Source organism: Agrilus planipennis, unplaced genomic scaffold, assembly GCF_000699045.2.
Source record: "Agrilus planipennis isolate EAB-ADULT unplaced genomic scaffold, Apla_2.0 scaffold341, whole genome shotgun sequence".
Classification (NCBI taxonomy): domain Eukaryota; kingdom Metazoa; phylum Arthropoda; class Insecta; order Coleoptera; family Buprestidae; genus Agrilus; species Agrilus planipennis.
In genome coordinates this window covers 89,432-112,962 of record NW_020439095.1, presented here as the reverse complement: position 1 = coordinate 112,962, position 23,531 = coordinate 89,432, and the positions used below count along the sequence as shown (strand labels likewise).

Genomic DNA, 23,531 nt, shown 5'->3' with positions numbered 1-23,531 from the left:
GTTGGCGTATATCAATTCCATATTGTTTTGCGGACTGTTTTGTCGTAATTCATAGAATTTCGTAGTTATTTGCTAAAGGTACGATAAGTGGTGATTTGACAGGTGCTGATATCAATGTGGAACTTCAAAATTCCATGGACCATGACAGTGAACCCGGAAAACAATATATCGATCCAAAATTTTACATTATCTATTTCCAAGGAATTTAGAATCTTTTGGGCTCTCTTCGGTTCAAGAATTAGAAGGCATTCAAGGAATGTCTTTAAGTCTTTGTCCCTCTTTTAAGCTTTTAATGTCTTAAATTCATCATTTTGTATGATACTAACAGAAATTTTAACGGCAAAAATGTATTTTGCATTTTACAAATAAAAAATACGTTTCGAAAAGTATTTTAAACAAAATACAAAATTCTTTTCTCAAAGGGGTATTTCAATGCAAGATAAAAATAGACATCTTTTATTTTGTATTTGCATTTTAAATGCTAGTATTTCAAATACGTCACATCTTTGGATACCTTGTCAGTCAGGAAGGGCTAATTACAGATCTATTTGAAGGAGAAACAGGAGTTAAGACAGACAGGTAAAGCTAGATTAGATTACTGTTCACAAATAGTTAGGGATGTCGTTTTAGAGAAATGCGAAGATTAGCTCAGGATAGGAAAGAGTGGAGGTCTTAAGATTGACGACCCTATGATGAATTGGAAAATATGAGAATCAGTATAATTTATTACTATGCTGAAGATGAGTATTGAGTAGTTCAAATAATTTTTAATTCCCATAAGAAATATGCTCAAATAAATTACTCTAAAAAGACATTTTACTTTCGATTACCTTCATTTCAGGAACTACCGAAACTAAAATTATGGAAACAAGATTTCTAGAACTGAATCAAATCTTTTCACATAANTTGGAAAAAAATGCCAAGTGCGTTATCATTCACTGGCTAAAAAATAAACCACCAGTCAGACAGTTTTATGATAAGCAAAGTGGCTGTAAAAACCCATGATTAACTAGATTACTACTAGCCCATCGACTTATGCAAGGGAAATATTTTTGTCGTTTCATATTTTCTACTGTAACTGTAAAAAGTATTACAGGAAAGGGTTCTTCTCATCTTTAATTATCCCATAATCGACAATTTAAAATTAAAACGATTGATAGGAGTTTAATTTTTTTTTGTGCAATTAAAAATGTATTACTTGATAGAAAAAGTTGTAACTTGTTGAAACTGAACCGTAATGAAATAAAGTAAAACATCAAAGTTTCAAGTTTATTGTAGAAACACAGCAGTTATTTCACCGTACAGCGGTGAACAAATCTCCTGTTTCTCCATTATTATTTTCAGTTCTTTTAGAAATAAGGAGCAATGGTAGGGGTTTTAAAATTAGTTTATTTTGAAAACAATTCGCCGACGTTTCGCCCCTCGTACGGTACTTTTTCAAGGTTGAAAAATTATTATGTTAATTCACAATTTTTTATTTATTAAAATAACCTACTATAGTTTTCCCAGTTAGGTAAAAACATTCAATCGGTATGAGTGACAAAGTGGTACGTCAACCAACAATAAGCAATTCACTTACAAGTCTAATGGACGGCTTAAGGGGAAGAAATGGTCAACATGATAAAAAATTTTTGTTTGAAATAAGTCAATAAAATATAAAATTTGAGAAAACTTTCTAGGTACTGACTAGGAATGTACAAAGCACTATAGGTAGTCCATACATACCTACATTTGTAGAATGTTTTGTGTTCTTAAAGTATCCCTATCCTCAATGCGTCCTTGTCGCAACGATATCCAAATTAGGATCCACGCATTATACAAATATCCCAAAGTTTATATTTTATGGATCAAAACGTTTCTACTCGAACAATGTCCACAAATCAAATCAGCATTCAAGTCACCAAAAAAAGAAAAGAAGAATAATAGACCACAAAGAAACGCGCGTCACGATACCAAACTTGGCAGCATATTTTTCAATGCGTTTGTTCAACCGATAAGTAATAAATAATAAATAACTTCACAGTGCGTATTATGATGATGATAATAATAACGCGATTGACGGATAAAAAGGAGACAGCACCTACTACTTGCACCGCACCAAACAATCTGAATGCCGTCTGTCTTAACCAATTACGATTCTAAAACCGAGTATATTACTACAACAGCAGCGACGGGACGGGCGGATGTCACTCTTATTTTGGTAACGCCTGTTTCTAGAATGATGACACTAACCTCCACAATCGAGTTTACCGAAGGGACTTGGTAGGCACGAAACGTGTTTGAAAGCTTTCCCTAATAAGGTATACTTTCAATAATTCAAAGAAAGATCAAAACAATTGAATCAAAACAAAACTGAAAACAAAAACTGCCATAAAAAAATAAACAGCTATAGCTAGTTCGAAATCTCATGAGCCTCAACATCCGCGAAGAGCGAAGCTTATTTCATTCATATTATGCCTTAGCCTTACAGTACAACCATGAATGGACTTAATAGGCACGAAACGCGTTTTAAAACTTTCCCTAATAAGGTATACTTTCAATAATTCAAGAAAGATCAAAACAATTGAATCAAAACGAAAACTGTCATAAAAAAATAAATAGCTATAGCTGGTTCAAAATCTCATGAGCCTCAACATCCGCAAAGAGCGGAGCTTATTTCATTCATATTATGCCTTAGCATTATAATTCAACCATGAATGGACTTAGTAGGCACGGAAACGCGTTTTAAAACTTTCCCTAATAAGGTATACTTTGAATAATTCAAGAAATATCAAAACAATTGAATCAAAACAAAACTGAAAACGAAAACTGCCATAAAAAAATAAATAGCTATAGCTGGTTCAAAATCTCATGAGCCTCAACATCCGCAAAGAGCGGAGCTTATTTCATTCATATTATGCCTTAGCATTATAATTCAACCATGAATGGACTTAGTAGGCACGGAAACGCGTTTTAAAACTTTCCCTAATAAGGTATACTTTGAATAATTCAAGAAATATCAAAACAATTGAATCAAAACAAAACTGAAAACGAAAACTGCCATAAAAAAATAAATAGCTATAGCTGGTTCAAAATCTCATGAGCCTCAACATCCGCAAAGAGCGGAGCTTATTTCATTCATATTATGCCTTAGCATTATAATTCAACCATGAATGGACTTAGTAGGCACGGAAACGCGTTTTAAAACTTTCCCTAATAAGGTATACTTTGAATAATTCAAGAAATATCAAAACAATTGAATCAAAACAAAACTGAAAACGAAAACTGCCATAAAAAAATAAATAGCTATAGCTGGTTCAAAATCTCATGAGCCTCAACATCCGCAAAGAGCGGAGCTTATTTCATTCATATTATGCCTTAGCATTATAATTCAACCATGAATGGACTTAGTAGGCACGGAAACGCGTTTTAAAACTTTCCCTAATAAGGTATACTTTGAATAATTCAAGAAATATCAAAACAATTGAATCAAAACAAAACTGAAAACGAAAACTGCCATAAAAAAATAAATAGCTATAGCTGGTTCAAAATCTCATGAGCCTCAACATCCGCAAAGAGCGGAGCTTATTTCATTCATATTATGCCTTAGCATTATAATTCAACCATGAATGGACTTAGTAGGCACGGAAACGCGTTTTAAAACTTTCCCTAATAAGGTATACTTTGAATAATTCAAGAAATATCAAAACAATTGAATCAAAACAAAACTGAAAACGAAAACTGCCATAAAAAAATAAATAGCTATAGCTGGTTCAAAATCTCATGAGCCTCAACATCCGCAAAGAGCGGAGCTTATTTCATTCATATTATGCCTTAGCATTATAATTCAACCATGAATGGACTTAGTAGGCACGGAAACGCGTTTTAAAACTTTCCCTAATAAGGTATACTTTGAATAATTCAAGAAATATCAAAACAATTGAATCAAAACAAAACTGAAAACGAAAACTGCCATAAAAAAATAAATAGCTATAGCTGGTTCNTTTTTGTGCAATTAAAAATGTATTACTTGATAGAAAAAGTTGTAACTTGTTGAAACTGAACCGTAATGAAATAAAGTAAAACATCAAAGTTTCAAGTTTATTGTAGAAACACAGCAGTTATTTCACCGTACAGCGGTGAACAAATCTCCTGTTTCTCCATTATTATTTTCTATCAAAAAAAAAAAGAAATTTAAGAATTTTCATTTTATACCCAGTGATTACTGCAAACTCTTAAGTTATAATGGACATATTGAAACAGCTTGACAATCCCAAATGAGAATAATAACAATTAACCTGAACAGTCGATCAATTGTACACATATTTATCAATTAAAATTGATATAAGTAATAATGAACGATAAATTAAATTATTACTTCCTATACACAAGTATTGTATGTCATTCCAGCGACGTTCGTTGAACCTTGTAAAAAAATAACATGGAAATAATTTTTGCGTGGCACTGTAGTTTAGGGCGACTTACTGGAGTCAGGTTTTGAGTGTAGTGGTGGGGGTAGCTTATCAAGTCCATAATAAGCGCATGTTTCGCTTAATAAAACGAGTGTTAATTGCCTGTTTCTACACGTAGATACACAAACACACACACACCACCACCACCTCCACCACTACCTAGTATGATACTGTATGCGTGTGATTCCTATCGAGCGCCGAAACTTTATTATGTGTATGTACGTGCGCCTGGATTCCAGCAGGACCAAAATAGGATCAGACAATAATAGACAGAGCCGCATACCTATGAACACCACGAGAAACGTTTCGTTATAGGTGACTTCCGCATTTTCTAGGAAAAACAAACATACACTAACATCAATCAAGACTTTCACCGGTTCCGCTATCGAAGAATTCGATTCCATTTCGAAAAATGAAACCTGCTAAAAAATACACATTTTCTTGGTTTTAATTGCGAAATGAGCCCCTGCAGCAATTAAAAGAAACGGACAGGGGTGAATATGAAATACGCACCGAAAGTATTTCATTTACCAGATACCTCCATTGTTAAATATCAAAATTTCGGAATCTTACAATTTCCTTAATCTTTTTCGTATGAGCCAAGGGTAAATTTTAGGATCCATAAAACACACGACGGCTTTTGAACTGAGGTCGCAATGAAAGTCAAAAAGGAATAGACGAGATAGGTGGGTATGACACCTTTAGAGATGTGCAAAATGGTTTTTTTTAAAAGTATTCAAATGTAAAATACAAAATGATTTTCCCTTTGGTGTTTTAAATGCTAAATGCAAAATACGTATTTTCAAAATATTTTTTTCAAATAAATACTTTTTTGTAGTACACCAATTTAATTTTCTACATTTACTTAAGGATGTTTGAGAGGTATGTCAAAATNTAGTTTCATTAGCTTTGAGTTCATCTAATAAGTGAAGTTTTTCTAAGAATTTTGGATTATATGCATTTATTAGCATACCACAATATCTTGCAGTTTTGTCTTACACTGCTGGGGTATATCAATTCGATATTGTTTTGCGGGCTGTTTTGTCGTAATTCATAGAATTTCGTAGTTATTTGCTAAAGGTACGATAAGTGGTGATTTGACAGGTGCTGATATCAATGTGGAACTTCAAAATTCCATGGACCATGACAGTGAACCCGGAAAACAATATATCGATCCAAAATTTTACATTATCTATTTCCAAGGAATTTAGAATCTTTTGGGCTCTCTTCGGTTCAAGAATTAGAAGGCATTCAAGGAATGTCTTTAAGTCTTTGTCCCTCTTTTAAGCTTTTAATGTCTTAAATTTANTAGTTTCATTAGCTTTGAGTTCATCTAATAAGTGAAGTTTTTCTAAGAATTTTGGATTATATGCATTTATTAGCATACCACAATATCTTGCAGTTTTGTCTTACACTGCTGGGGTATATCAATTCGATATTGTTTTGCGGGCTGTTTTGTCGTAATTCGTAGAATTTCGTAGTTCTTTGCTAAAGGTACGATAAGTGGTGATCTGACAGGTGCTGATATCAATGTGGAACTTCAAAATTCGATGGACCATGACAGTGAACCCGGAAAATAATATATCGATCCAAAATTTTACATTATCTATTTCCAAGGAATTTAGAATCTTTTGGGCTCTCTTCAGTTAAAGAATTAGAAGGCATTCATGGAATGTCTCTTTGTTCTCTTTTTAAGCTTTAACCTTCAATAGCCAATGTGAGTAACTTTCATTCATCATTTTATATAATGTTTGATCGCTGATAGTAGCAAAACTTTTTAACGTCAAAAATGTATTTTGCCTATGAAGAAGTTCACCACTCGTACTAGCGAAACGTTAGGAAGCAACTCCAACACACGACGATCTTTAAACCCGAATCAGTCGACATAACTAATTCTGTATAGTTTGCAAGGAAAAATAGGAAAGAGCATTATTATTTATAAGATATAATCATTATAAACCCAGTGATTATTGCTGGAAATTGTCTGTTGTAATCTCAAACGATTTTGTTAAAAAGTTTTACCTGAATATTGATACTTTAGATCAAGTGTAGATCCAAAGTCTCTGTGACCGTTAAGACTTCAAAATTCATGAACTCTTTAAAACCCCAAATCCAAAAACAAAACAAAACACCAAGGGACTCTCTTCAGTCCCTTGAGAAGGTAACCCTGTTACCAAAAAGTACTTTGGATTCTTAGTGTCTTGTTTTGGCGTAGCGATTTAAGCTATTTAGAGTGCTCTACAATACCGCCAAAATTTTCCAGTCTTCTGTATTCAAAATTCCTGTTTTCAAGATATAAGCCTTTGAAGTTGAGCTGTAATTTTTATGTATGTATCGTATATGTCTGTCAGTACCTATGTATAAACATATCGAGAGTCATCATACATATACGTATACATAAATAAAATATACAGCAGACTTACACCATTGCAAAAGCCCATGAAAAGTTCGATTTTTCGGAAACATGATTTTTGCGGACTTAACGGGCATTGAATCTTTCTATCTCCACAACAAGAACTATTTGAGTACAAAGCTTCAAAGACATTGATCGGGGGAGCTATTTTCTATAAAGAATATGCGAGATCCTCTGAATAAAACATAATGGTACCTACATTCAAATAACTATTATTTGAATTTTTTAACACTTGAAATTATAGTTTTTACAGCGTATAGTATCCCGGTTGAAAGACAGAAGACAGAACAAAAAACCTGCCAATGAACCTATGTAAAAGATTTAGAGGCGTTTTTCTCAATGTCCTTGCGGGCACGCATGAAATAATTTTCTAACAAACAATATCAACATTTACTTAATTCTTCGTAAGAATGAAAGGATTTCAAATTACTTTAGTACAGATTTTACATTTATTTATTTATTATTATAAAACGGGGAGATCCTTATACAAATACAGAAATGTTAAAAACAATATACTAAATGATATATAAAGTTGTAATCAATAATATCAATTAAAAATGAAATCACTAGGTTGCATACTTATATGAGTCCAGAGCATATGTATGTATAAGATAACAGAAATTCGNGAAAGGGAGTAGAAATAAATTGACCGTTGCAGAGGTGAATCAAGAGATAAATTGAAAGTGATAGAAGTGAAATAAATAGGACAGTGAATAGTAACAGTACTGTAAATAAATAGAATAATTACCGAAGTAGTAATAATTTAATAGTGTTTTTAAGTTTAATAGTAATTAGTGTAAATAAATAGTTTTTGTCGTTGTGAGTCTTTAAAGTTAATTTGTTAAACCCACGAACATTACAATACGTTTACAAAATTACATCTCACAAACAGTGCATTGAACATGTTATAAATTAATGTGTAATTATTAACCAGATAATAAGCATAATATAACTGGCTGTAAAGCAAGAAATGAGGTTTGCTTTCCTATTATAGAAAACCTTTTTCCACTGTCTTGACGTAAAGCAAAACACGTGTTGTGTTAACAATGACGTCAGAAAGACAAAATAAGAAACCACAAAAAACTTACACAATACAAATGGGTATGCACTTATCCACCCACATGAAATATAAATTATTTTTATTTCATTAATAACAATTTCAGTGAGTATGATGATAACAGTTAAGTTTTTACTATTGAGTGAAGTTTTCTATTACATAGAACTCGACGTAATTCTCGTATTTATTATCGTCTCTTAGACGGCGTAGAAAACAATTCCGAAAATTTGAAAGAATCTTTTTGTTTGAAATAAATTAGACATTTATGATGAAATTAATGTAATCTGGTTTTTAACAGTAACTGAAATACCAGTAACATCGTTCTTAAATTTTCAAAGGGTGACTTCAATTATATACGAGTTCACATTAAAAATTGGGTAGACCATTCGGAAATTGAAGTCACAACTAGATCACTTCAAATTTTGTCCAGTGAATAATCGAATCTTTAAGACAGGTAAATATTTTCCGTATTACGTACGTTAAAAAGTATTTTAGGGCTCAAAGCAAAATTCATCAAATTGAAAAAATAAGAAAGAAATCAAACGAGTATAATTTTAAGAAGTTTAGTGACATTAACTTAATGGTACTCTTTATAACGACAGATGCTAATAAAGTTTCTCTCTAAACAATTATTTTATTAAAAAGTCCTTGGAATGGTTTAATTCGTTAAAATTGAAACATTCCAACTAGCTCAAATTGGAAATAAAATAATTGCAGAACTTAAAACTACTTAGGTACAATTAAACTAAAACGGTTGAAATAAAATTAGCTACAATCCCTTCAAGACAAAAGGTGCATCTGTAGTATGTTTTTTTTACAATGGTTTCGTTCGTAATAGTGATGATTTCATTCACCGTCTGTCCGCGAACTATTTTTAGTTCGTCTCAAATAATTTTTAATTCCCATAAGAAATATGTTCAAATAAATTACTCTAAAAAGACATTTTACTTTCGATTACCTTCATTTCAGGAACTACCGAAACTAAAATTATGGAAACAAGATTTCTAGAACTGAATCAAATCTTTTCACATAAAATTCGCGATCTTGACTTATCAACATCAAACTTTNTGTCCGCGAACTATTTTTAGTTCGTCTCAAATAATTTTTAAATTGGATTACTTATACGTGTACAATACGTTACACATCTACTGGACAAAATTATATAAATATTTGTATTATTACGCTGTTAACATTAAATATATGTAGATGCCAGTAAACTGCAAGGAATCTACTGATTGACTTGCATTTATGGAGTAACTTTGGTCTGGTCAGTGATTTTCCGAAACTACCTATGATGTGTTGATTAGAATTAATAAAATTCGAAAGCGCGATCTAAAAAGTAAAAAAAAAATCTAATTACGCGACATGTTTTCAGCGCTGAATTTGCAAATTCTTGGACAACATGGGAGACAATAACAACATAACGGTGCCAGAAAGAATCGAAATGCCCAAAGCATCAGTAAATATACTAAGACAGACACATCCAGCCGCGGATTTGTCTTTGAATGTAAAACGTGCTGATGAGAACACCGATTTGACCCAAGAGCATTCCTCTGCAACACTGCCAGCATCACCATTACCACATACTGACGAAAAACAATCGCCCGAACTCAAAAGAGACGACGAATCTAAAGTAGAAACATATTTTCAAAAAATAGACCTCGATGCCACTTCTACTTCTGTAACCAACACATTGAGCAGAAAAGCCGACACACCAATGCAAAGTTTCACAAAAACCGAAGCTGCAGAACAAAACCAGCAAATGCTAACGGTTCCGCGTTACAAAAGTGAAATAATAACCAACAAAGATGAATTAAACGGAAAAACTTCTGCTACCGGAAGCCCAAATTTCAACAAAATGAAACATTTATCAAGCAACGTCTTTCCCGTTGGATGTATGGGATGCAAAGAAGATGTACACTCATCTTCCTCGAGGAGATTTCTGAACGCTAACGAAGCCACTATAGACCATGTGGGGCACATGGAAAATACTCCTAGAAAACGCCCGACCAGCAGAACCCGTGACACCATCCGGAACCCAGTGACTGGGGCGGGGGTTGAAAATTATTCCGATAAACAAAAAGTACCATCAGGCAAAAGAAAGGGTAAGTATATTTTTCTCATCTGAGATTGTACGGTACTGACAGATCAGTACTGTATGAAAATAAATAAAACTAAAACTAAAATACTGGTATGCAAGGAAAGAAAAAGTAGGGAAATAGCGAATATAAAGATAGGAGACGAAGAATTAGAAGAAGTGGCTGATTTTAGATACCTAGGAAGTCAGATAAGTCAGGATGGAAGTAGTCGGTATATAAAGCAGAGGATAGCGCAGGGTCGTGTCACCTTTAATAAAAAGAAGTCACTTCTATGCTCGCGAACGGTTTATTTAGAAATTCGAAAAAGGTTGTTAAAGGTGTATGTTTGAAGCACGTCATTGTACGGGTGCGAAACATGGACAGTGGGCGCGGCGGAAAAGAAAAGGTTAGAAGTGTTCGAAATGTGGTGTTATATGCAGATGATGAGGATATCGTGGGTAGAAAAGGTTAGAAGTGAAGAAGTATTAGAAAGAATGGGAGAACAGAGGACTCTATGGAAGTCAATAAAAATAGGCGAGATAGGTTGGTAGGACACCTTCTTAGGCATGAAGATCTAGTCAGAGACATATTAGAGGCAGAAACAGGAGTTAGGAGGGGTAGAGGTAGACCTAGATTAGATTACTGTTCCCAAACAGTTAAGGATGTGGGTTGTTCTAGTTTTAGGGAAATGCGAAGTTTAGCTCAGGATAGGAAAGAATGGAGGTATGTGTCCAACCAGTCTTAGGACTGACGACCTTACGATGATGATGATCTGAGATTGTAGGAGTGGGTTTAGCAACGGTTAACACGTAATATGTTCGATGATTAAATCACATTAACTCGAATTTTCTCTAACTCGAGCATATCTGGCTACTTTTAGGGGGTTTTACTAAAAATCTGTCAGACTTTAAACAATTACGATGTATAACAATGCTGTAAACTCAAAATGTTTCAGACGGAAATCCACTGTTGGGAACTGGTTACGAAGATCCCGTGAGAAGAAGCGAAACCAGGGTTCCACCGGGGGGGTTTTCACAGGGCATTTGGTAGCATAATGTTCGACAGTTATAAAATTACCAAAAAAACGTCTTGTTCAAAATTTTAAATATCTTTTGTGGCCGTTTATCAGAATCTATTATTATGGAAAATGAGCAAAAGTAATGTTTTGTAACACTAAAATTACAGTATATTATAAATGTCTCTTTGAGTTTATTTATTAAATTCATAAAACAACAAAATTATATAATGTACCTAAGAATCTTGCAAGAAACAACGGACTGGATGGACGCGAAATTATTATCAAATTAGCATTCGAATTATTTGAAATCTTAAAATATTCGCACACCCTTAACAAATACTATTAATTCATTTTAAAGCAGTAAAGAGATGCAAAATAAGTAAAGTAACTATTATAAAATTAAAAGTATAAACAAAATAAAATACCCGGTATATTTAAGCTGAAAATGTTTTCTTGTTAAACATTGAAAACAAATGCATCAATAATAATAACAGAGTTTTCCGATATTGTACGTAGATGCTTTAATGGATAACTCACCATCAATGACTTCAGGATCTATCGGCAAAACAGCCAGTAATGTGGTCCAGCGTTTTGTAAGATCGTCGCTAAATCTACGCGCATACACTCTGTATTTTCGCCTTCTACCCGAAGGTTCGCCACTTAAAAACTTATCGTAATCCGGCATTGCAAGAAAGCCAAATTATGCCACGCACTAATTAACACAAAATTATTTTTGCAGTACAACAAACGGCTGCTATTAATGACCGCTGTCCAAGTTATTATAAACGGAATTGCCGTCTTTACTTATTTTTGAACCAACGTCATCGACCATTTTAAACATTTCTTTCAAAATAACGATATAGATAACTTTAATTTACACACATAACTAATAACTACATTTAAATGATTAGAATATATCTGTATTTATCATTATCAAACCTGTTGCACATTTTGAAAATTATTATAAACGATTGTTTTATAGTGATGACTGTTTAATAAATTGTTTGATAATGAATCAAGATAGCGCAAAAAAATTAACAATACAAGTTTTACTCCACTATAAAACACTTTTTATTAAAATCATTTCGTTTTTGTTGTAATAAAACTCGATACAACACTAGGTACGTTGTAAAAATAAGACTGACATGATTTTGGTTTTGAGCCACATTTTTCGACCTGGTTAGAAAGACTTCGAACTATTGTTTGTTTATGCAAACTTTGCCAAATTTTTGATGATCATAGTTTACGTGAGGAAACAGTCAATGGGACACCTATTCCGAAATAATTTTATGAATATCTGCTTCCAATGGACGAAAATATCAATTTTTTAAATTAATCATGGTTTACAGTAGCAACATTGGTATTATGAAGTGCCAATCAGGTACCTAGCATAATTTATTAATAGGTTTGTCGTATGATAATGTTTATAAAACAAGTAATAAGGAAAAGTAAATATTAAAACCGAATATTGATAAATCGTATTAAATTAATGTTAAATTTCAAATTTTCACTAAAATAAAAAATGTTTAAATGGAATAGGAATGGTGTGGATAAATGTTAGGTGATAATAGCTATAATTACTATCAACCTTCAACATTCAGAGTAAGTGAGACAATCTGTACAAAAGTATCTTTATATTAATGGCATAGTACCTAAATATTTGAAGAAATTATGGGACTTTTAATTTTGCAAAAATCCCAAGTTTTTACTTTAGTTTGATTCCATTATTTATTGATACTGGAAAAGCTGTTCGATAATTTATAAAATACAGATCCACATGCACTACATTTTTAAATGAAATTAATTAAACTTGTTTTATGGTATATCAATACAAAGTAAAATACCCGAAAAACTTTTGATCACATAAAACATAAGTAAATCAAAAACTTACCAAATAAAAACATAGTTTTAAATAGGTAGGTATCCACAAAACTAAGTGTAATATAAATAAAACACAGGTACGTGATATAAGTATAAATTAATCTTTATCACTAAAACTCATTATTCGCAGATGTAAATTTAAAACACTCAATTGATAAAATTTTAATATCTGAAAATGGAATCGAACTTTTAATGCATTTTGTATTTAGAGAGTAAATATGAAAGTTACAACTTCAATTGTCATGGAATTTAAAAAAGGGCACCTTTTTTGTTCAATTTAATGATTACATGCAAGAGCAACGAAATGATTCGACCCATTAATTAACTGAACATGCTACATATACACATAAGGAAAATCGTTCCCCAATATAAGCACATATCTACCTACTATAAATAACTAACCATAATTTTCACATTCATGACTTACACCAAATATTGTATATTGCAATTATTTATAAAACAAACAAAAATCGTGACATTAAAACTCACCTGAAGCATACTTTCCCGATTTCATTGAAGTCATACTTTTTTAACAACACCCATCAAAAAAAACACTAAACTTTTAATGTATAACTCATGTTAAATTAACCGTTTACATTTTTTGAGAAAAACTCACGGCGGCGTTTTCGTTGTAATTTTTGCATAATTTTATTTAGCTACTGTAAAATGGAGAAAACGAAAAATAACCTATAACGAGGGTTTCTTTTTCTTTCCCTCTTGACATTTCGCCAACTACCCACAATCAATCGATAAATGCAAGTGCAATAAACATAATTCAAAATTCTATAGGACGAGGTCGCTGGCGTTGGTATTTAAATTTCAAATTATAACCATTGAAATGGATGACTAATGTCTGTTTAACAAATATTGCATTAACTATTTTTTGCAACGTGACTCCCATTAAAATCAAGTTTCACGTACTTTTCAATCAAATAAAAAGGCCACGTACCTCATATTGACATAAGTCGAGTTATTATTATTTTGGCTTTATTGTTAATCGTTACGTAGACATTTCTATACCAACAAAAGTGTCTATGGTAACCTATTAGCAATAAAATTGAAGTATTATCTATTATCAACTATGATTACAGTCTATTATCTATGATTATAGTGATCCCGAATCTATGGTGGTCCAGCATAGAATTGTGACCCAATTGAGGTTAAATAGTCCCTTTCCTATTTAGATAATAAAGTAAAGATCTTTTGTGTTTTTGTTATGTGATTGTTAATTATTTTAGTTGTTTCGTGTACATTATTTGTGCTATTTAACATAATTATGATCTGCAAGTGATTTCAAAACTTGAAATAATTCAAAATGTGTTAAAATCTACAATTCACGAAAGGCATACACAACAACAAAAATTATGTGGAAATGCCATAAGTGCGGAAAACCTGTGTATTTTGGTAATTTTTTCCTCATAAAACCACTAGCTCTCGCTTTTCCGGTGTATATTTAGAATAATATTCTTAATTTTAGCTGAAAGGAAACAGTCATTAGGTTACGATTGGCATCCGGAGTGTTTGCGTTGTGAAGAGTGCGGAAAAAGGCTGAATCCAGGGCAACATGCGGAACATAAAGGAGTTCCGTATTGTCATGTGCCTTGTTATGGTGCATTGTTTGGGCCACAATTATTTGGACATGGAACAAGAGTTGAATCCCATAAAAGTTTTGGGCAACAAAAGACTTCACCCAAATCAGGAAATGGACCTTCTATTCCTCGATCGCAAATAGAAAATAAATTGAAGGTAAACCAGAAAAATTCGCTTTGGAACTAAGTCGTTGTAAAGTAAGATTTCAGATTTACAATAACTTTTTTGATGGAAAGAGTGGAGAAATCCGCAGTCGAGAAGTTAACAATAGATTAATTTTGGAAGGATCTTTGCGTATCCATTGGGGTGTACATGGTGTTATACACTTAAAAGAGGATGATGATCAACGCACTGTTGTAACTATTCGGAAGAGAAACTCTTGTCGTGCTAACAGTGGATCTGAATTTGATTCAGGAGATGAAACAACATGTAATGACATATCTCTCGATTCACTTTCTAAAGATTCGAGCTTATTGACATCAGGTGACAACATGACTGATAGTATGACTTCTGATACGGGGATAGATGACATCAATATGGACACAAGTAGCAGCAATTCTGAATTAAATTTAACTGCTTCAGTATCTAAAGACATATCACCAAAAAGCCTGACATTACCTTCTAAAGTGGATACCAAATCTGTGGAATGGGATGAATTAGATGATCTGTTACAAGTGGAAAGAAAACTAGATGAATCACAAAAATTATATCAAACCATGCCTGAGCCTTTGCCTTCTTCTCAATCTTCTTGCTTGGATGGAGATTTAACAAGCGATTCAAGTCCAATTAAAATTAATGGGAATGTGGAAAGTTCAGATGCATCAGACCCGTCGTGGTTTGGATCAAATGGACATCTGAATAGATCCATGTCAGGACCTGACTGTTTAGAAAGGAACCGTAAAGAAAAGGAAGATTTAAGTATTGAGGATTCTACTGTAACAGATACTAATCCCACAGATGAAGAGGCTGTTATGAGGCGTCCACCGAAAACAGGTTCTACTGCAATAAAACGTAGGCCTGGTCGAAGGCTTTCCAGGTCTAAGATAAAGAGAAGATGCTCAATAAATGGTCATTTTTATAATAGGGAAACAAGCTTTTTTACACCACCGCACGGAAGTCAAATGAGCGTTTGGGTGACTTCTCTTGTTAGTACCCACGAAGTTATCAATCTTTTGCTGGAAAAATACAAAGTAGAGAGTGATCCAACCAATTTTGCTTTATTCATTGTTCGAGATAACGGAGGTAAATCGTAAAAAATAGGACCTATCGCTTTTTGTCATGAACTACTACTTATTATTTTTTTAGAACAAAGGCGCCTGAAAGAAGACGAATCCCCTTTATTAGTAAGGGTTTTACTTGGGCCACATGAAGACGTCGCTCGTTTATTTTTAATGGACAGTCAAAATACTCCAGAAGTTAGTAATGAGGTTGCACAGTTCTTGAATCTCTCGGTTCCAGAATTACGAGCCATTTTAAATCAGTATTATTCGCAGGAGGAAAAAGAAATAATGAAAATCCAGGACAGGTAAATTTTACTCTTAGAAACGTGGAAAGAAAAAATTTAAGAAACTAATTCTATTAACAGGTACAAGGAAATGAAAAGAAGGATCAAAAATCGAATGGAAGAATTAAAAGTTCGTTTGTAAGGTACAATAAGTTTTGATAAACTTATACAAAATGGGGTACAACTCAATTGTACTTTACCCTATATTTTATATGTATTTTTTAACTAATGCTAGTCAGTTAAGTCAGTCTACATATAATTGGGACAATATTAGTTATTCAACTAATAAGATAAACAAATTCCAGCTAAAATATGAAATAATCAATTATTAATCAAATATTTAACTTCAAGCATTATTAACTCACTAAATGTGTATATATATATATATATGTGTTCGATGCAATACATAGACAAGCTACAATTTGTTGCGGTGGTGGTGGTGCTCACTCGCGTTCGTCTATCGTAATCGTGTAGTAAATAGTAGTTAAATAGGATAACACCAGCGAGTGTGAGCCAAATTGTTTTACTCGAGAATTCCATTCCGATTACGCGTCTACCGCCAAACGAAAAAATCCGAAACCGACAACTAACAATCGTTCACGAACACGACACGATGTCGCGTGTTACAGACACGTGCCAGACAACATCAACATGANATCTTGCTATTAAAACGAACTGTAGTAATTTTGGCACTGTAAAATTTATCAAATATATATAATTTAAATTCCTAAGTCGTATCTCAGTTGAAAAATGTGTAGTAATCATTGCTCCTTATTAGTAGAATGCCCTAATTAAAAAATATATAAGGTAATTTTTAAATATTGTTACTAAACTTTTTGCATTATTTGTACTCTTACAAAATAAATATTTTTAGTTTATTTTCATCTTTATGGAAATGCAACACCTCTTTTTTCTTTGGGGGAATGCATTTTAAAAGGGGGTAATTTAGCTTTAAAAAGATTTGTTATTTTTAATTCAATTGAAGATGGCACATCTTAAGAATCTATATAAATATTTTTGTTTTCAGTGAAATCTATATTTGTTTCACAAAATTAACCCAAATTGCATAATTAGAGTCACACTCTATCCATTTGTATCAGTAATTGTTATTTCAAATAAAAATTCTGCTTGCTTATAGTAAGCAAGTTTAACAGTCTCCAGAAAAAAATTCATCCATTTCAAAAACTATCATACCGGTATAACCAGAATGAAATGGGGAAGAACAAAAATCTTTTCTATAAGCTTTTTTTGACATGAAAAACTTTTGTAGTTTATGTGCTGTACAGTTTCTGTTAACAATGTTTAGAGAAAGGAGTGCAGACATGGGAAATCCCTAATAAACCAAGTCCTGGCGTATTTATTCATCTACATTTATTTTATCTACACATTGCTAGACAAAATACCCACATATCACACTTATCTACTACCACCACATTAATACTACACAGTTTAATTTCACTGTGCAAAGACAAAATGCTAGAACTCATTAGATTCTTGAAAGCTACTCAAATTTAAAGTAGTTTATCAAATACTTTATTTAATGTAATATATAACAGGTTACTTACTATAGACAATTAGCCCTGATTTACGTTTGACATCTACATAAGGACTATTATTAAAGGCTTCATTACTTTTTGGAGTAGTCGATTTTGCCTGATGGACAATCAGGTGGTGAATAATTGAAGAAAATATTAGTTTTTAACATAAGTATGCTAAACATAGTCCACCCAATTCCGGTCAATAAATATAAGTTATATTTCCTTTGTTGTGCTTTGTAATTGGTTTCCCATGAACCACAAGGTTGTGGTAAATCATTGTAAGTGTTCTTGATGGGCACGGGTTTGTAGGATTTAAACCGTTGTCCAACTAAAACAGTAAGATATTAAGAATACTTACATACAAATAAAAATTAACGTATTTTTAGACTTCAACAATATCATCAAAATACTTGAACATTGGTATAAAATTAGTTATCGATAATTCATAATATACAAGTAATGGAGGTTAATGTAGGTTACATAACCGAAACGACGAATGACATTTTGTAAAAACGTTAACAATTGCAGTTATATTATTGTAAAATATGTAATTACTAATAAAACGGCAAATAAACAGGATAAAATAGTTGAGTTTTACTAATCTTTAAAAAAATTCTTTCGCTTACCTTGTTTAACTGCCCTTTGTAAAATTGGTTTGGTTAACATTTTGCTTTGAATAATAATTCTATAAAACAAAGTCTTTTTAAATAAAAAATTCTTGCCACCAATTCAAAATCTTTGTAAAAATCACTTCCTACGTCCTATTTTGACAGAACTACAACTTGTTTTGTTGAAATGGTTGAAAAGGCTGCCAAGAAGATCAAACAAAATGGTGAACGTTAAAAATGTTGTCAACACTGTTTAGTACCAACGTTAACAACAAAATAGAGCCAAAAATAATGCGGTAATTTTAAATGGTCGTCTTTAACGCACATTACATCGGTTAAGTTACATGCACTTAATAAATTATAACTATACACATACAAGTACTTCTATCAAAACTTTGAAATGCGTAGTAATTGTTTTATCTATTTCATTAATGCTTTAAGCAGCTTCCTTGATCTTGATAGATTTTAAGTAAATATACTGGGTGACTTGAAATATATGTACAAGGAGAAAGCAGTTCTTATATAAGAGCATAATAAAAACGTTTTCAGAAAAGGTAGCAAAAAAGTTATACATAGGGCGATCGATATAGTAACTTTTATACCTACATATCTTTTTAAAATTCATTATGTCGGATAAAAATAATAATAAACGTTGTAGAGGTAAGCATGGGTAATTTTCTTTTGCAACTGTAGGTTTTATAGTTGTTATACAAATTACTGTTAGTGGTCTTCATTTACTTTAAAAACATTATGAGTACACTTAGTTAATCGACTTAGAAAAAATATGATTGATTGATTGATTTAAAGCAATTCAATTATATTAAAAAATATGTGTAAATTTAAGTGATTATTTTCAAAATTCATTTTTTCTATTATTGCTGGTGTCTGATTTCATTCATCAAGTTTTCTCTTTATACAATTGTATGTCTATATCCNAATAAAACAGAAAATCTATTAGTTCGACTCATCATATATATTATTTCCAGTAAACATATTATTACATAAAGAACTCAAATATATGTGCTTACCCCTTTCTAGCAAAAACCACGTAGTTAATACAGATAATTATTTTTTATCGAGTTTGAAATACTTTGAATTGAAATAGTTAAATATTGAATTTTTTTTTAATTATATTTTTTGTAACTACCTACTATGTACCACTATTACTATTAATATCTACTATAAGTATTTCAAAATATGTACATCAAAAATAAATTTAGACAAATATACAAAAAAAGTTAAATAAACAGAAAAGTTACCTTTTGTACTTCAAAATTAATTAGCTGTTGGCTTGGAGGTAACTTGGCCCTGAATCTGATCTTTCCCACCCATTCGAGCATGTCGGCCTCGTTGTTGCAGGCGAATAAAAATTCGGACCCTTCAGGTGTCACCAGTCTAAACGTGTGTTTTCTTTTAACATAGTCATCGGCAACGGTACAGATGGCGTTGTGAATTCCTACGGGTGACGAAATCGCTTTGCTGGCCGCGAAATCGTCTCGATTTTTAAAGAAACACAGAAGTTGCCCGCAAAGGACGGTGTAATAGTTTTTCCATGCTCTGTTTTGAGCTCGTTTTCCACCTGCGCTCAATACTTGTTTTCGTTCCAGAAAAGCTTGTATCTCTACAGGAGGCAATTCTACCTCTGCATAATAAATTATTATTTAATACATAAAATACTTGTCAATTTTATACAAACAATAATTCTCTTACCGCTTGCTTTGCTCCTGAAAGATCCCGCTCTTCTTTTCGTGTTGAAGGAAGGCGTTTTCTTAACTGGTTTTGCAATGGAAGAAACCTTCATGCTTTCGTTACATCTGCGAAGATGGGTGCCGCTTTTTTCGAAACAAGTCCATTATCCGAGAAGAGGATCTTTTATGATCATTTGGCTGAATACTACTAGGTCTAGACATTGTCGAACTTTGCCAGTCCGAACGAGAATTACCTGAATCGGAACCACCATATCCTACAATTATTAAAAAAAAAAAAAAACAAATGCATTTGTTAAAGATAAATCGACTGCTTTCTTAAAATCTCCAGTTATACTTCATGATACATTTATTTTGAAGATCCCCAATGTATATGTGGCAGTTGACAGAACGCTTTGTGATCTAACTATTAATACGTTAGGGAATTCACTATACCTATAGTATAGTTATTCATATTTCTTCGCTGAAAAAATACCCACAAGTACCTTTACATGCACCGAAAGTGTATAAACAACAAACGTATAAAAATGATGTGTTATTAAATGAGATAAAAAGCATTCACAGAGAAAAATAAATTAAAAAGGCGGTATCCCAGCAAATAAAGAAATACAGTAGACACTCGATAGTGTGAACAGAAAAAAAACAACAATTACTGTTCATGTTATCAATTTCTTCACGTTAATGAATGTTCACGGTATACGGTGGTCACATAATATGTTGTTCACATTATGCGTGATGCTATGTTTACGCCATCGAGTGTGTACTCTAAGTGTTTTTATTGTGTGCAAGTGTTTTTCATTAATAAGGATTATAACAAATACAAAATAACTTTTCTTTTTGATCCAGTTTTGATAATAATCATCAGACAAAATTCTAAGAAAAATATTAATTTATTAATTTTACCGAAAAGCCAAACAGTAATATCCCTACAAATGAATTTTTATACGGTTTCTTTTAGAAGACATTAGCTATAAATTTCATTTTATACGATTATTCTGTACGAACTCTTGAAAATGTACCTATGGTGTAAAAAAAAATTAATGTATTTACTATTTTTTAAGTTCTGTAGACAAATCTGCGTCAGTCTAACAAATGGTTGAAGTACCTATGTGTAGAATAATTCAGGAAAAAAGTAATGTATTATAAAGTGATGTTAGGCAAAGACAAGAAAAAAGTAGTAAAGCACATGCAATTGAAATTTCTTTTGACTAACCATGAATGTCTCCACTGTTTTCTAATGTGTACCTTCGACTTGTGTGATTATTAGGCGGTTCGCTGGCTGGTAATGGCGGTGGACTTTCCCCTAAATTAGTTTCGCATTAATAAAAGCTCCGTTCGGTGGGTTATAAGTAGGTTAATAGGTCTAACGACCTTATTTTTTTTACTAGTTGACGACGAAATTAAGTTCCGTTTTTATCCATTAAATAAATTTGTGGGTTTTGTTTGTGTTCACAAACCAAAAAAAAAAAAAACAACACAAAACAATAACAAACAAAACGTAACAAAATAAAGTAGTATGAATGATCAACAAAAACACAAACATACAAAAATATCTATATATCTGTGTAATGATTACCTGAGAGGGTATGCCTCCAGCCAGTTGAATTGCCATTTTGATTTTGGAACTGAGGGTCGTGTCTTAAGACCACAGCTTCCGATATATCCGGACTGGATGTTCTACTTGATGTTGAACTTGCATCTATTTCGTGTATTTCCTGTTATAAAACATCTTCATTTAGAAAAGTTTAAACTAAATTAAACAGAAAATCTATTAGTTCGACTCATCATATATATTATTTCCAGTAAACATATTATTACAAAAAGAACTCAAATATATGTGCTTACCCCTTTCTAGCAAAAACCACGTAGTTAATACAGATAATTATTTTTTATCGAGTTTGAAATACTTTGAATTGAAATAGTTAAATATTGAATTTTTTTTTAATTATATTTTTTGTAACTACCTACTATGTACCACTATTACTATTAATATCTACTATAAGTATTTCAAAATATGTACATCAAAAATAAATTTAGACAAATATACAAAAAAAGTTAAATAAACAGAAAAGTTACCTTTTGTACTTCAAAATTAATTAGCTGTTGGCTTGGAGGTAACTTGGCCCTGAATCTGATCTTTCCCACCCATTCGAGCATGTCGGCCTCGTTGTTGCAGGCGAATAAAAATTCGGACCCTTCAGGTGTCACCAGTCTAAACGTGTGTTTTCTTTTAACATAGTCATCGGCAACGGTACAGATGGCGTTGTGAATTCCTACGGGTGACGAAATCGCTTTGCTGGCCGCGAAATCGTCTCGATTTTTAAAGAAACACAGAAGTTGCCCGCAAAGGACGGTGTAATAGTTTTTCCATGCTCTGTTTTGAGCTCGTTTTCCACCTGCGCTCAATACTTGTTTTCGTTCCAGAAAAGCTTGTATCTCTACAGGAGGCAATTCTACCTCTGCATAATAAATTATTATTTAATACATAAAATACTTGTCAATTTTATACAAACAATAATTCTCTTACCGCTTGCTTTGCTCCTGAAAGATCCCGCTCTTCTTTTCGTGTTGAAGGAAGGCGTTTTCTTAACTGGTTTTGCAATGGAAGAAACCTTCATGCTTTCTGCCCTTTTAACGTTAGCATCTGACGCTTTTCGAACTCTGTCACCAAACATGTGAGCCACTGAGTTTGATTTGGTTAAAGATGACGCGGACGTAGAATTGCTCTTTTCGTTGTCTTGGGCATAAGGAGCTCCATTCATCTTTTCTTCATGAATTTCTTTTGGCCTTTCCTTGCGATCTTGTTGTTCTAGACGTCGCTGTTCCGTTATCCTCTGCATTTCGAGACGCTTCCGCTGGGCTATACGCTCATGCTCCAATCGTTCTTTCTCGGCTTGTCGGGCTCTGGCTTCTTCTTCTTTCTGCCGGGCAAAAGCTTCTTCAACCAGTGTTCGTCTTTGTAAAGCGGCGAACTTATCTTCTTGAGCTTCAATGGTCTTTTCAAAGTCGTCGTGCTTCCTCAATAGTTCTTCCACTTGAGGAATGCTCTCTCCGTAAACTCCATCCTTGAGATTTCCTTCGCGTACCTGCAGCCAGTTCTCTAAATTGTTTGCTTCACGTTTGAACAACTGGACATCAAGATGCTGTTCGTAGATTACGTTTCTTTGTTGCCACGTTCTGTGGAGAAGGTTCCAGCGATGATTGAGAATATTGATACGATCCTGAATTTCTTGAGATAAGAAGTGATTTTCGGCAATTAATCTTCGACCAACTTTGAAGAAGTTTTCAAATGAGTCCTCGCGAGCGTCAATTTCCGCTTTTAATTCTTTATGACGTTCTATTAGGTGTTCGGAACCCGTAACATCGTGAGGCAGATCTGGGGCAGTGATTTTCGCCAGCATTTCATTTATCCAAGCCCTAAAAAGTAATTGAAATAGTTTAAAAAAAAAAAGAATTAGTGTTTAAAAATTTTTACATTAAATCTCTGTGTTCATCGAAATAAGTTTGTAATTGTTCTGCTTCTTGAAGATTATTTCGTCTTTGTTCTGCTTTGATTTGCAATTCTTCCCAAGAAGATAATGTGTCTTCTTTTTTTACTTCGATGTGCTCCTCAGCATCAGGAAATAGTTCACTTAACTTTTTAGCTTCTTTACAAACTGCCTCGACCTGTTCTTTCACCGCGGCTAA

The 23,531-nt window shown here is 32.7% G+C and overlaps 5 protein-coding genes across 5 annotated transcripts in view; 2 read left to right on the top strand and 3 right to left on the bottom strand.

The window, feature by feature from the left end:
• Positions 1–12,304, bottom strand: part of LOC112905315 (guanine nucleotide-releasing factor 2-like) — a 32,731-nt gene extending 20,427 nt beyond the window's left edge. The window contains exon 1 of the mRNA XM_025977467.1: positions 11,555–12,304. Coding sequence (XP_025833252.1) covers positions 11,555–11,702 — 148 coding nt within the window. The 5' untranslated portion in view covers positions 11,703–12,304. The remainder of the gene's footprint in view (positions 1–11,554) is intronic.
• Positions 8,128–11,211, top strand: LOC108741908. Its single transcript, XM_018476883.1, has 3 exons — positions 8,128–8,375; positions 9,297–10,026; positions 10,955–11,211. The coding sequence occupies exons 2-3, from the start codon at positions 9,324–9,326 to the stop codon at positions 11,047–11,049; spliced, it is 798 nt and encodes a 265-aa protein (XP_018332385.1). The 5' UTR covers positions 8,128–8,375; positions 9,297–9,323; the 3' UTR covers positions 11,050–11,211.
• A 1,709-nt stretch (positions 12,305–14,013) lies between the features above and the next one.
• On the top strand, positions 14,014–16,381 carry LOC108741907 (ras association domain-containing protein 2). Its single transcript, XM_018476882.2, has 5 exons — positions 14,014–14,302; positions 14,376–14,644; positions 14,698–15,730; positions 15,794–16,013; positions 16,074–16,381. Exons 1-5 carry the CDS (start codon positions 14,263–14,265, stop codon positions 16,132–16,134), a joined length of 1,623 nt encoding a protein of 540 aa, XP_018332384.1. The 5' UTR covers positions 14,014–14,262; the 3' UTR covers positions 16,135–16,381.
• Positions 16,382–17,346: 965 nt separating this feature from the next.
• Positions 17,347–18,398, bottom strand: LOC108741900. The gene is made up of 2 exons (XM_018476873.2): positions 18,157–18,398; positions 17,347–17,858 (listed from the first exon to the last, which is right to left on the bottom strand). Exons 1-2 carry the CDS (start codon positions 18,194–18,196, stop codon positions 17,620–17,622), a joined length of 279 nt encoding a protein of 92 aa, XP_018332375.1. The 5' UTR covers positions 18,197–18,398; the 3' UTR covers positions 17,347–17,619.
• Positions 18,399–19,946: 1,548 nt separating this feature from the next.
• The window catches only part of LOC108741897 (spectrin beta chain, non-erythrocytic 1), a 34,044-nt gene continuing 30,459 nt past the window's right edge, over positions 19,947–23,531 (bottom strand). The window contains exons 23-28 of the mRNA XM_025977462.1: positions 23,320–23,527; positions 22,372–23,261; positions 21,921–22,303; positions 21,421–21,559; positions 21,058–21,147; positions 19,947–20,101 (exon numbers count right to left, since the gene is read on the bottom strand). Of these exons, the coding sequence (XP_025833247.1) occupies positions 19,947–20,101; positions 21,058–21,147; positions 21,421–21,559; positions 21,921–22,303; positions 22,372–23,261; positions 23,320–23,527 (1,865 nt within the window). The remainder of the gene's footprint in view (positions 20,102–21,057; positions 21,148–21,420; positions 21,560–21,920; positions 22,304–22,371; positions 23,262–23,319; positions 23,528–23,531) is intronic.

Excerpts from the sequence above, each read along its gene's own strand:
- LOC108741900 (XM_018476873.2), bottom strand. The coding sequence starts at position 18,196 with ATGTTAACCAAACCAATTTTACAAAGGGCAGTTAAACAAG. Across the intron at positions 17,859-18,156 it reads ACAAAGGGCAGTTAAACAAG|TTGGACAACGGTTTAAATCC; the intron begins GTAAGCGAAAGA and ends TTACTGTTTTAG.
- LOC108741907 (XM_018476882.2), top strand. The coding sequence starts at position 14,263 with ATGTGGAAATGCCATAAGTGCGGAAAACCTGTGTATTTTG. Across the intron at positions 14,645-14,697 it reads AAATAGAAAATAAATTGAAG|ATTTACAATAACTTTTTTGA; the intron begins GTAAACCAGAAA and ends GTAAGATTTCAG. Across the intron at positions 16,014-16,073 it reads ATAATGAAAATCCAGGACAG|GTACAAGGAAATGAAAAGAA; the intron begins GTAAATTTTACT and ends TTCTATTAACAG.
- LOC108741908 (XM_018476883.1), top strand. The coding sequence starts at position 9,324 with ATGGGAGACAATAACAACATAACGGTGCCAGAAAGAATCGAAATGCCC. Across the intron at positions 10,027-10,954 it reads ACCATCAGGCAAAAGAAAGG|ACGGAAATCCACTGTTGGGA; the intron begins GTAAGTATATTT and ends AAAATGTTTCAG.